The sequence below is a fragment of the Ischnura elegans genome, chromosome 7 (genome assembly GCF_921293095.1).
Source record: "Ischnura elegans chromosome 7, ioIscEleg1.1, whole genome shotgun sequence".
Lineage (NCBI taxonomy): Eukaryota > Metazoa > Arthropoda > Insecta > Odonata > Coenagrionidae > Ischnura > Ischnura elegans.
In genome coordinates, this window is record NC_060252.1 from 81,477,141 (window position 1) to 81,491,558 (window position 14,418).

Sequence of the window (14,418 nt, forward strand, 5' to 3'; positions counted from 1 at the left end):
ACCAACCCTCTTTTCTTTATAACAAAATGGATGATGTATAACTAATAGATAACCTCAGCAATTTTTGTAACAGTGATGATGGAAACAGATGCAAAGAGTTATGACTATTACTGCTAGCATTATGGCAAAAAAATTTAATAAAAGAGTTACCTAAATATTATTGACCCATAATGTTCCTTCAAAGTTAACCATTATATGTGCATTGTTATAACCTTAATTATTAACACTTTGAGTGCCGGCTGCTAAATTTAAAGCCCTACTGAAAAATCCAGCCATTTTTACTATATTCGTAATTTTTTTTAAACATTAGCATCAAAAATATATTTATATCGATGTGCATTTCAATAAAAATGGACTTTGCTCTTCTTTATGAATGAGTTGAATAACATTTATTGCTAATTAATAAATATATAATTTAACAATGAAAACCTACTGTTTTTGAAAAATAAAAAAGTTGCAACATATGATGTACCGCCATTACTTGCATAATAATTTTTTTAATACGCTCAATTTGAACTATTTAACGCATGGAAATCGTAAAAAAAGCATTGTTCCAAGCAAAGCATTAAAAATCCTGGATGACAAAAAGGGTCAATGCACCCTCAACGAACCCAAAGAATTTTCACACTAAGTGGACTACAATGAGGAAGCCGGTAGCTACGGAGGACTTTTCGTCCTCAAGACATAAAGTGAACTCTTTTTCCATCGAGCAGTTGATTTTTGAAAAAAACAGAACCACTAAGCAGTAAACTGGAAAAGTACCACGGGCGAAATATTACGGCTTCACACATACAAAGCCAATTAAATGGAAAGACGTAATATTACGTCCATGGCAATCCTCAGAAGGATTAGCAGGACGTAATATTACGCCCATGGCACGCAAAGTGTTAACTTAACATTACTGAGTCCATTTTTGATAAGTTACAACTCCCTGAAACATGCAAGATCGATGAAGGCTTAATTCACATGCTGGCAAAATGATAGGTTAAAATAGGTACATAGTGAAATTCAAATGAATGATATAATAAGTATTAAGTACCATAGAAATCACTTCGGGAAAGCAAATATTTATAAATTAATACACACTCTAAAAAAACTTAAATTGATAAAAATGTTTGAGTTCTGAATAGAAAAGACTAAATGTAACAGTCAAGCCTCCTTATAACAAACTTCTGTGAAATGAAATTCTATGGTCCAAAATGGTCAACACAAAAGTCCACGAGCAGAGAAGTTTAGGAGGCTGGAAGTTTATTCTCTCGTGAACTTTGCATTGAACTTCAAACCAAGATTACGGGAGTAATATTGCGGCATTGTTTTATAACTTTGCAGAGGAAAGGAAAAAATGTCTGAAAACAGAAAAAAGAGTAACATCCAAGTTGGTGGAGAATACTGCTATCCTCCTCGATTTTATCCAACGGATAAGAGAACATCTGACAACCTCTTTCATTTGGAAGGGGTAGGAGTTGTCCGCCCTAATACAGGGGTGAGTTTTGCTCAGCATATGAAAGAGGGGGGAGTTTGTATGTTCTTCTAGTCTGAGATTTGAAGTTCAGGTTCGAAGGTTAGATTTCTGCTTGATCATTTGTGCACAAAGATTCCATCAAACACGCATTGCATTTTAATCATCAGCATTGAAACTAGCCTCCAACAAGCCTGATCAGTAAGCTTCATTTTCACAATTTCAAGAAGCGAAGGAGGGGAAGAAGTGATTCATATCTCCATGCCTTCATTAAAAGTGGTACGTTTTACATGGTGAAAAGGCCTTTTTGACAGGAAATGGCTTTCACTTCTGTAAAAGCAGGACTCCATTATAAGCAGGTTCATTTTAAGTGAGCTCCACTGTACCTCAATGCAGAGAATAAAGTTGAATGAATGAGATATGAATTTTATCCCTTAATCTACATGCATTTTCACTCTTGAAAGAGTGAACGTCTTTCCAGAAAAAAATTCTGTACAATGGCACACACTTTTTTTTACCCACAAATGATATTTAACCTTTTTCTGACAGGAATAATATGATTCGGCCAATTTCAGACATTCCCCTTTTGCCAAGAGCTGGTATAAAATAACAATGGGATTCAATGTTGGCTTTTAGAAGCATCAAACTGCAAAAGAAATTACTTAAGTGTGTGGTCATTATAGTCCAATCTAGCAGGGTTCTTTGTTTCTTACTGAGTTAAGCTCAGATAAACAGCAGCCGACTGAACAAGATAATTCTGGACAGACTTTCGTATCAACTACAAAGATTAAATTGTTAGCAATACTAATTTTAAATTCAAATTTCAAGACCACAGGAAGACAGTGAAAACATAGACATTGAAAAAAAAGATTTATACACAAAAAAATTATTCCTAATCCCAAGAAGTTTGTTGCAAAGAGGTTTGATTGTGCAATGAATTACAGTGGAACTTGGTTAGTACGTTCCTCTTCAGCACGTTTTCCTCCTTAACACGGCGATTTCTCTCGGTCCCAATACTATCCGAACAAAATACAGGTAAAACTATTTGGTTAGTACATTTTAAATAGTGACCCTTTCCTGGGTGGTACGCTCAATTAATTGCCATGACGCAACCCACGATTCATTTCCTAGTATCTTCTGAAGGTGTTTAAAACCTTCGAATTCATAAGTTTTTTATTATTATCAGCCATTGAACGTCTTAATTTCTTTCCACGCCTCTTTTTCTACGACCGTGATGCATCCAAATGCATTCATTTCTCAATGCAAGGGCAACGTACATCTTGACTAGAAAAGTGTTGCTGGAGCAGACGATGCATTTGATCCCCACGCGAAGTTTAATGCAAAAATACTTGATCTCGGCACAAGAAATAGAAAGTAGATTACATTGGAATTTTTTTATGAATTTAAACTGTAGAGTATAAAAATGTGCTTGTAAAAATCTTTAAGTGTGTTATTAATCGTCATATCAATATCAATATATCAATCGATATGGTTTCATTCCAAGAACGAATTCGTAAGGCGGTTGACGTGATTTATGGTAAATAAAGTTTTGCCCATTTTTATGATATTTTAAAACAACCAAATGATATACTCAGGGGTATCGTCATACTCTCCGAGTAAGCTGTGAGAAAGAAGAAATTACGTAGCTTTACTTGTCCTCTTAAAACATATACATAAAAAATCACAGGAGAGTGATGCCATTTTTATGTAATTGTCTGAGGGAAATCTATGAAACATTGTGATTTTCATTCACGTGGTACTGTTTTTGCAATGCAGTGCTCATTTTCTTGGTTTTCAATGTGGAAAGGGTTCAGGAAGGCGATCCTGCGAGAACTTCCAAAAGTAATTGTAATTATGACGACTTTTCGACCGAGTGTAATTACCCCGATTGCTATTATCAACTTCCCTAGTTATCATCATTTTCCTGGATAGCATGTTCATTTTTTGTGATCCCTTCAGAAACATACTAAGCAAGTTCTACTGTATACAGACCCAGTGATCAGCCAGCTCTTGAACAGGACATCTAGTTTGGTCCATCAACGAATCAGTCTCTGGTTGGAAGAAAATTACTTTGCTTTTCTACAAAACACACACTTTATTGCCGACTAGTTTCGGTACACTGTACCATTTTCAAGACTAGTGAAAGTGATGGTGTTTGGCGTAACATGGTGAAACTCCTTCATGATGCACAAAGGTTAAGAAAAGACTTAGCTGTTTCACAAAATAAAATATATTTGCGACCGGTTTCGATACAGCGTATCATCATCTGGCAGATGATGATACGCTGTATCGAAACCAGTCGCAAATATATTTTATTTTGTGAAACAGCTAAGTCTTTTCTTAACCTTTGTGCATCACTAGTGAAAGTCTTGAAAATGGTACAGTGTACCGAAACTAGTCGGCAATAAAGTGTGTGTTTTGTAGAAAAGCAAAGTAATTTTCTTCCAACCATATAATGGAATTCTTCAAAGTAAAGGCCTCAACAATTCAGTGAATCAGTCTCTCTCACAAACTGAACTGTGTCATAGACTGGTCACACATCTCTCACCTGATATGAGTGGTTGTTGTTATTAGTGTTTCCACTCTGATGCTGGTGATAATTTTGCTGATAGCCATGGTGCTGCTGCTGCTGGGCCCTTTGCTGGTTCTGGAACCTAGGTGGTTTCTGCTGCTGCTGGGACTGATGTCCACCACCACCACCACTCGTTGACCCGGAAGACCCAACTCTTGAAGACACTCTGCTATGTGCACTAGGCTCGTTCCTACCACCGCCTCCGCCCACTCCTCCTTCACGGTGAGCTGTGTGATTGCTTTGATAACGATTCTGAGTCTGGCTGTTGCCACCCCATTCTCCTCCCCACTGATTGTTGGAAGATGATGATTGGTGCTGAGAAGCATTAGCTGAATGGCTATTGGTCCGTCCACCCCCTCCACCACTTCGACCCCCTTCATTGCCCTTGTTCCACTTCCCACTGTTTTCGCTCATGCGATCATTATTTCGAGCCTTTCGTTCCCCACCACTTCCTTTCTTATCCACCTCTTTCTCTGAAGAACAAAAGAAATTCAGCATGCTTGTAGAGAAACCACAAAAAAGAGTAAGTGAGCCCCAAAAATAGAAACACTAATCTCAGAAAATTATTTTTTCATGCATTAAACCTCACAGACACATTTTTTAACACAGATATCACTATAATTTACTATTAAAAGGATGTGGGAAACTCTTCCTCAATTCCCTATTAAGGCACAACTTTCCCTATTACGGCACGAAGGTCTTTGATAGTTTCATCCTCCTACCCTGAAATTTATTTCCAATGTGGCAACTAACAGTGATATACATCTGCTGAAGAGAGAACTAATCCAGGGGTATCTATCCTCAGCCACTCCATTTATTTACATAGTTAATTTCATAACATCTCTCAACCCCTGATGGAAAAATGAATTGCTCGACTTTTGAAGCAATTGATTTTTTAATCTAAATGAAAAGTTTGACTTCTTAACAAAAATTGAAATTCAAACCCAAAGATTGCTTAATTGAAAAAAATCAACGGTTCTTTTTTCAAATATAGTTTGCACAAAACCATATCAATTATACATTCAGACAATTTCAAAAACATGAGCAAAAGAATGAGAGATGATAAAAATTGCATTTAAATTGTTGAATTTCATGAAAAAAAATAAATGCACTTTTTCGTGGGGAAAACCCCTGAATTCATGTCATCACATTTACCAATTTTTCATTTCCCTACTCATTACTAACTGTTCACATGGGCATAGTCCAAATTTTTTGTAGTTGCGCTTCTCAAAAGTTTACCAAAATTCCACTTAACAATTTTGCCTACAAAGAAATTAACCTTAATTAATTTTGCCTTTACAATTCTCCAAAATAGAAATTGGCACATAAAGATATGCCTTCAAATAACATGCATGCCAGTCACTCACTATGCTACTTCTCAATGAGTAAAGTACATATATTTCAATAATCCTCACCAGGTTGAATGGGCAGCTTATCTTCAAGGAAGTCAAAGAGGGATAGGTTGCCAGATGGTTTAGCCAACCCTTCCTCATCCCTATCAGCCCCTCTCCTTGCATGACGGCGACCTCCCCTCTCGCCACTCCCCCTTTCTTCCTCTCTGCTGACACCGCCTTTGCCACTCTCTTGCCTACCTCCACGTTGTGCCTCATCTGAACGCCTCTGAACATACACAAGCAACAAAATATTATTACAAGCACACTAAAGGATGCCATATGGATCACTTTATACCAAAGAAAAACTTTATATTAACCTGGGACATCATAAAAAGTAATGTCAATGCCAACCCAACAGTTCTGCCAGATCAAGTTACAAATGAACAAGGGGAAATTACTACAAACCCCATTGAAATCTCCAATGCCCTAAACCACTCATTCTTGCATCTTCCTAAGAGGGTGATTACCACCCAAAGTGGAGCTACTCTCGAAAACCATAAAATAAGTAGCTCATTGTATCTTAAGCCTTGCTCAGAAAGAGAGTTGTCTCTCTATATAGCCAAGATAGGAAAGAAAAAGTCTGCTGACATTGAGGGAATAACGGGAAAAGTAATTAAAGACTGTGAGTCCCTCATACGAAGACCCTTACTCACGTTAGTCAACCAGTCCTTGTCAGAAGGTGTATATCCTGATTCCTTGAAGGTATCCAAGGTGGTCCCAGTGTATAAGAACAAAGACAATAGAAATAATCTGCAAAACTACAGGCCAGTATCTATAGTGCCACAATTTGGTAAATTATTTGAGTATGTATTCTGTAAAAGGCTCATTGACTATCTTGATAAGCAAAACATAATATCACTCCATCAATATGGCTTTCAGCAGGGAAAATCGACAGAATTGGCTTTATTTAATGCAATTGATAATATTACACAGGAAATAAATAGTAAAAATAAGGTAATGGGGATATTTTTTGACATGAGCCGAGCCTTTGATGCTGTGGATCATGACAAATTGCTAAAAAAATGTGAATCAATAGGTATTAGGGGCATTCCTCTAAATTGGCTTAAGACATATCTTCATGGAAGAAAACAGAAAGTAGCATACAGGAAAGATGGGACAGTCTATTTCTCCTCCACGTTAGAAGTCAAAAAGGGTGTACCACAGGGGTCAGTATTGGGTCCTCTTCTCTTTCTAATATTCATCAATGACCTACCTAATAAAATTGTAACCCAAGATAATAAGTGTGTATTATATGCAGATGATGTAACCATCTTATCAAAAAGAAAAAATCTCACCGCGTTAATTGATTCCAGTCAATATATAATAAAATGCATGCAAACCTGGTGTGATGTTAATGAACTAAGGCTAAATGATGATAAAACCCAAGTGATATTGTTTTCTGCTGGGCACAGCCCAAAGGACAATGATCTACTGCAATGTAAAAATAATTATCTTAATGATATGGAATGTGTAAAGTTTCTAGGAATTTATGTGGATAGAAATATGAAGTGGGATGCACATATAGAGCACCTATGTAAAAAACTGAATACAGTATTTTATCTTATATCTGTATTAAAGCATAGTGTAAGCCAGTATGTTCTGAAAACCCTCTACTATGGATTATTCTACTCAAGAATTTCATATGGAATTATAATATGGGGATCTTCGCCCCAACTTCATGATGTGCTTGTTATACAAAAGAAATTTGTGAGAAGTATGTGCAAACTAAAGTGTCGAGCTCATTGTCGCCCTTTTTTTAAAAGCCTTAAATTACTCACTGTACCTTGCGTATATATATATCAGAGTGTCATATATGTAAAAAGGTATAAAGGTTGTTTTACTATGAATAATAGGATACATTCCTATGAAACCAGGAGATGCAATGACGTTCATGTCAAACAATCGAACCTAGCTCTGGTATCTAGAGGGCCTGAGCTCATGTGTACAAAATTGTATAATAACCTACCTGTATATATTAAAAGTATAGAAAATATTGATGTTTTTAAAAAGAGTGTCTTAGCTTACTTAATAGAGAAGTGTTTTTATAGTATAAAAGAATATCTTCAATCTGAAATGTAACATTTTCTTATGTGAATTTGTTAATTTTGACGTGCCCTATATACTTGTTTTATGATTGTATCATGACATATAGTATCCTTTGGGCAAATAAATATTATTATTATTATATTGAAAAGACAGAAAATCAAGAATAACAAATGAGGAGCTTATGACGAGAGCAAATAACCCTGTCAGTAAGGTTTTCAAGAAAAGGAAGTTTGCTTGGATACGCCACATGTGTAAAAGAGAAACAACAGTACATTTCGTCAAACCTAAGAATGAAACCCACAAGGAAACAAATGAAGAGGGAAACCTAAGGTAAATTGGAGGAAGTCCTCCGAAAAAGAAGTAAAGGAAGGCAAGAGCTAGGAGAAATAGAGCAGATGGCCCAGAACTGTCTAAGGCGGAGATCCTCTGTTGGGGTCCTATGTCCCCCAAGGAAATACAGGAATTAAGTCAAGTCAATCAAGATGCGAGAGAGGAACAGTTGCACAAATTGAGCAGAAATATTAGCCAATCTCCGCTCAACTGCAATTTTCACAGCTATGCACCAAAATCTTGATCATTCACATTCATTAAATCTCGACATATATTCTTTACACTACGTACATATTTCAAACGAGGGATGCAACCCAAATGTTACTATCCACCAATTCAAACAGCACAGCGTTCAACTGATAAGTTATCATTGAATAAAAAATACAGAACACAGAACAAAATATTTACTTTACGGCTTTATTAAATAATCAGACTTCATTATTAAGTCTCATATACACCACAAGTATACTACAGAGAAACACAACGTTTAAACATTACCCAATAACATTATAATCATAACCTTAAATTTTATTTCTTATGAAAGGAACTGCAAAATATTACAACCAATAAACCAACAGGAACTGTTTTTGTGAGGTACATAGTGGAAAGAATCATAATCTTTATGGCTAAGATATCCAGAAATTACTTGGTAAAAAATAAATTAAAACAGAAGATAAGCCCAGTTATAATATTGTGCTAAAATATAATATACTCTTAAATCAAGCAATTTTCATGCATGACTATGGGTGACCAAACCTGTAACTTACCTGAAGAGATCGAAGAGCCCTGTCAACATTGTTTTTATTCTGACGAAGAGCATATTCTGCTTGTGAAATGGTGTAACCCATATCAACTATTTGTTGGACATTATGGTCAAGCATCTATAAGATTTAAAAAAATACATGAAATTTCAAATGTACTTAATAAGAACACAAGAAATGAGATCAAATAAAATTTATCTTGAAACTAACTTGTTTATTCCCTCCTCCAAATACTTTCTTGCAGCCAGCTTTAGCTGCTTCTGCAATAGCATCTTTCCTCTGGGCCTCAAATTCTGGATTTTCCTTATTTTCTTTATTGCCGATTTCCAGTGACTGCAAAAAGAGATATCATGTCAATAAATGAACACAGAAATGCAAAAAATAATAAAATAATTGCTGCACATCATAGTAATTGGCCAATAGTTTCAATGACTAACTAACAACACCGCGAATATTACAGGGGTCCCACTGTAACTAAATTATAAAATTCACAGTTTTTTCCAGGTTTTCACGGTCTAAATTGCGTCAAATTCACGGTCTGTTAATAAGCCATTTTAGGAAGAAATATTGATCAATTAACAATCACTGGCCGCACGTTAACTAAAAATATACAGCAAACGCGATGAACGCAAACGCAGCAATGAAAGTGCTGGTATGACGTTGCCTATCGTTAGCAAAATTCAGGTCCGGCTAAAGGTTGTGAGTGGGAAAATGGAGGGTGACAGGGAAGTGAAGAGGTGTCTGATTTCTCGCCAGGGTTAATGATCACTTTGACTAACGGTCTTCCAAATACAGCCTTAAGGTCTGTGTGTCGTCATGACACACGGCCCAACATTTGGGCTTCGAATACAAGTGTGCTGATAAATGCGTTGACAGTGTCTGCGAGTGACTGACCTTGAAATATGATCGACATATCGATTTTTCTTTTGAACCGTCAATCGTGTATCTACAATCAAGTTTGAGAGGTTTTTAAGGTTTTATGACGAAATTCACGGCTTTTTCCATGTTTTTTCACGGTATGCGAAATTCACGGCTAATTCACGGTTTTAAGGTTTTAACGGTTGAGTGGGAACCCAGTATTAGTTGTATAAGTAAGTAGCAGGCCACCCAGCATTGCTCGGGAAGTGTAGTACTCAGAAAGTGAGAATCTTGGAATTCATGGTCATATGGTAGGATTTTTGGGTACGATCAGCTTATACCCCACCAAAAAAGTTTTCACCAAGAGTATAAACCATTTTAGTGCAGCGGACCAATGTATCCGCTTTTGCCGCTCGGGCGATAAGTGCAGTGGGCCGATATATATCGGCTCTCACGTAGTCCATTTTTTAATTTGCTATAACTTATTACATTGAAATAACTTATTTCAGTAAACTTAAAAATGTTTTGTCGATATTAACCAGTTTAACCTCATCAATTAAAAAAAAAACTGCCCATGGATAAGTAATAAAATAGCTTTTGTATATTTTTTTTCCTAGTGGCTACATTTTATGTAAATACCCTCCGCATTTCTTGCCAGTACCCCACGATGAGTGATAGCACTAAGAGGGTTAACAGCTAAGGGCCAGTTTCACCAACGAGGTTAATTGAATTAACTCGGATAATATTCTCCAAAAACCGAGATATTACAACAATCGCGTTTCACCAGATGCATTAACTCGGTTTTGGGCTGTTATCTCGGTTTATACTTTTACTGACGATATTCCGCCGTTCAAAGCTTATTATCCGAGTTAATCTGAGGGCAGATGGCATGGCGCGCATGCAGCTTCATCAGCTCTCGGAAAATACGAATGACAGCGATGAAGAATATCGACATTCTATTCGGAGACCACGTTCATTATGGATAAATGAGCGTGCAGATTATTTTAATACATATGGTAAAGTACATTTATTTACTCATCCCAAAATGGCAAATGAAACTGCAAAGGCAGTTCTCGCTCTCACTGAAGAAGACGAATTTTACTCACAAGGGGAGGTGGATGTTTCCAATGCCGTATATTTTATAGCATTCGGAATGGCGAACACATCTCTAAACTGGTAGTGGTTCTAATGAATGGGCCTTAGTTTGGCTGTAATTAATTAATTTTCATGCCGTACTTTTAACAAGCATTATACAGTAATAATCTATAATGCTAAAATAGCGACGTGTTAATGTGTACGGCAGTTGGTGTAGTGGTACCGTCGTCGACTATAACCCAGGAGACTAGGGTTCGATACTACGAAGTAGCAACTTTTGTAAACCTTTTTTTGTCATCTTCATTTTGATTAAATTGCGACAAGCATATTAATAATTTTAATTGAAGCAAGCATAGATACGAGGAAAATTTTTTTATCGTCATAATGGGATACGTGGTCACCCCTCGTCAAAGCAATTTCATGTTTCTTTCTCTAAAACTTGAGCTTTTCCATGCCTATGCTCCTCTTGAGCCAATGATTCTCACAACTGTTGCCAAAATATGTTCGTATTCATAAATGTTACAAGCCTTTCTTTGAATTTTCTTACATATATATACAAAACCTTTAATCTCTGTCCTCTTCCTGAATTAATACCTATGTAGCATCGTTATCTTCAAAATCGCAATTTTACCGATGTGAGACGTAATTAATTATTGCAGCACAAAATAACCGAGAACTGTGTTTATTTAAATCTGGGAGTCTCGGTAAATTAAAAATTTTCATTTTTAAATAACGATAAATTAAAAAAAGGTTTTTACAAGTTTTTTTTTTACCGCAATATTCTCGCATTCCTTGCTCTTGCCAATCGCGGTTCCCCTATTTGTTTTTTATTTATTTTTTATTACCCGTGCGTGGTATTCGGTAAGGCAAATTAATAAATCTTTCCACGAAAACGTAATATTTGAGCTTTTCTAACTCTCATTGTCAATATTAACTCTGTTGCTGTTCATTTTCTCAATCTGTATGTACTTGATTGTACACTTACCGGCTTATTAAACCTGATTCCATGTCATACGGTTGCTTGCCGTCATTTATTTTCCCACGTCAGAGTTATGAGAAACTTACGAGCCAAATCATTTATTCTGATTATCTCGGTTTTTGAAAACTAAGATAAAACATCGTTGGTGAAACACGATACTCACATTTCTGAGATAATAATTTTAACCGAGTTTTTGAAAACTGAGATAATAGAGAATATTAACCGTGTTGGTGAAACTGGGCCTAAGAGTAGAATCCTTTGAGTTTTTCCCTTCGAACTTGTCAAAAGGTGTGCCTACCCGGCAGGATGTCCAAACACAGAAGTTGTATGATTTGATGCAACAAACTACGATGAGAAAACGTAGCAAAGGACGAGTCATACACAAACAGAAGATACACCAACTTATTAATTAACATATTGCTTTTGTTGAAATTTATGCGAAGCTAAATTAAAGATTTAGGTTTAAAATCAGAATGAATGACTTGATTTTCAAGCAATTATTGTCTTGCAACAATGAGTTAAAATTTAAACAAATGTTCATTTCATTGGAAAAAAACAGCCATCAAGACTCATCCAATTTCCTTACCAATTGATCCACTTTCTACAAAAGGGAACGTATCACTTTACATAGCATGATGATTTTTTTGTGTATGGCATTACCTCCTTCGCATTGTGTTGCATTAAGCATCATTCACAGATATTTTCACACATATTCCATGATTGAAGTATAAATAATGTATATCTTTCTGCACCCTCTTGCAGAGATTGATTAAAATTTAGACAAATGTTCATTTAAATATCGCCTTACATGATGATAAAATGAAAAGTACAGGACATGTTTTTTAAGTAAGTGCCGTTTTGAAATACAAAAAAGTAAACTTTTTGTAAAAAAATGTAAAAAACTTATGGTGAGCTTGATTGAATCATGTTGGTTGTTGAGGTGTCATAGAAAGTTCTAGCTCTCCAAGTTCACCATAGAAGTGGAAAAGGATGGCTGCCTACCCTCTCTACACATACTGGTGACGAAGAAACCTAATGGAAAACTCGGCCACAGAGTCTACCAAAAGGCGACATATACGGACCAATACTTGCATGCGTCCTCACACTACCACCCTACTCAGAAAGAAGCTCTAATCTCAACATTAGTGCACAGAGCATACTCCATCTCTGACCGAGTCTCACTTCCCTCGGAAAAAAAAGACATTTGGTGTTGGCCCTGGCTAGCAATGGATACCACAGTGACATGGTCCTTAAAAAGACCACAAAGAAAGAAAGAAAACTCAAAAATATGACACCAAGTCCGAAAACGGAGAAACCCAAGGCAGCAGGTTATGCTACAATCCCCTATGTGGCAGACACTAGCGAAAAGATCGTGAGACTCCTCCGAAAATTCAATGTTAAAACACACTTCAACTGTATTAAGAAGACTGGAGAACTTCTACCAACTCCTAAGAACCGTATCTCACCTCACGCCTATGAAGGAGTTTACGAAATTCAATGCAGTTGCGAAATGTCATACATCAGGCGAGCTGTGAAGTGCCGCATACAAGAACATAGAAGAGCGGTGAAAAATAAACAATTCCATCTGTCCGCTGTAGCTGAGCATACTCTTGAGTGAACTAGGACACAACATCAACTAGGAAGAAACATAAGTCATTGCCAGAGAATCCCGATATTTTCCCAGGATCATTCGAGAGGCTATTGAAATATCTAAACATCCCCATAATTTCACTTGCATAACTCATTTCGACCTGAAGACGCCTGCTGCAATGCAGGAGAAACTGTTGTCTCTAACACAACTAAGACGCGGTGAAACCCAGAAAATGCAGCCTACATTCATCATCACGGTATTTACTGTTCCCAAGCTCCAATGCTCTTGAGGCCCCAAATGGGATTACCACACAGAACATAAGAAGTACTTAGGCGAGAACATGATTCTGAGCTACAGCAATATGCTGGCAGACATTAGATTTGATAAGCCATCCATTGTGGTTGTATTTGAAAATATCACTGCCATTATCACTCTAGCTTGGTACGATATCATTCATTTCAATCTGATACCTTTGTTTTGATACTAATGATTACACCCAATTGTAGAGATGCATATTCTTTGAGAAACTTGAAAAACTATTAAGTTCAATTGAGACCAGTTTTCTCTTCGAGAGTGAGGTTATCATGAGCAAAAGTAGAAAGTAATCGCTTAAATCTATGATTAGCTGCCTCTTAACATAAATGAAGCTAGATACATGGTGCTTTTTTAAACATAATTCCAAAGTTTCATTCTATTACTTTCATTGAAACTGAGTTAGAAATTATCTTGCCATAAATTCTCTGGGCTACAAAATATTCCATAATAGTGCATGTCGTCATCTTCTTCCTTTGTTTTTGACACAAGAAATTTAAAGAAACAATAAGGTGTTTTATATTTATTTTAAATTAGCATCAGTTTTATTTTTGGATTAACCTTAACCTTGACTAATAAGCTGTAAAATAAAAAGGAGCATGTGAAAAAGCATACATCACAGATAAAATTGACAGCCATAAAGTTAAACAGCGTCTGATCCATTGAGTCATTGTACCAACGCCAGGATTTAGAGCATTTCCCAAACGTAAATAATCTCACTTCAGAAGAAATTTGCCAAAAGTTTAAAATTAATAGTGAAAAGCAAACGAGAACTACAACTGCATGAATTTCTAACATTGTCTGATGACGTTTCTGTACAGTAGACTCTCATTATTACGAAGTTCATGGGACCGAAAAAATGGAGGTTTATAATAACGAAGTTCGTATGAAAGTTTCCTTTAGGATTCATCGAAAAAAAATAGTTTGCCAAAATTTCTCGTCTCTTCAAACTCCCATACTTGTAGTCATACTGCGAAATAGTTTCACAGTAAAGTGTATAACATACACAATTAAATTACAT

The 14,418-nt window shown here is 36.2% G+C and overlaps 1 protein-coding gene across 3 annotated transcripts in view; it reads right to left on the reverse strand.

Annotated features, from left to right (window-relative positions):
* The window catches only part of LOC124161940 (tudor domain-containing protein 3), a 39,447-nt gene that overhangs the window by 20,541 nt on the left and 4,488 nt on the right, over window positions 1–14,418 (reverse strand). For all 3 annotated transcript variants that reach the window (XM_046538205.1, XM_046538204.1, XM_046538206.1), the window contains exons 7-10: window positions 8,773–8,895; window positions 8,569–8,682; window positions 5,447–5,651; window positions 4,008–4,504 (exon numbers count right to left, since the gene is read on the reverse strand). In XM_046538205.1, coding sequence (XP_046394161.1) covers window positions 4,008–4,504; window positions 5,447–5,651; window positions 8,569–8,682; window positions 8,773–8,895 — 939 coding nt within the window. The remainder of the gene's footprint in view (window positions 1–4,007; window positions 4,505–5,446; window positions 5,652–8,568; window positions 8,683–8,772; window positions 8,896–14,418) is intronic.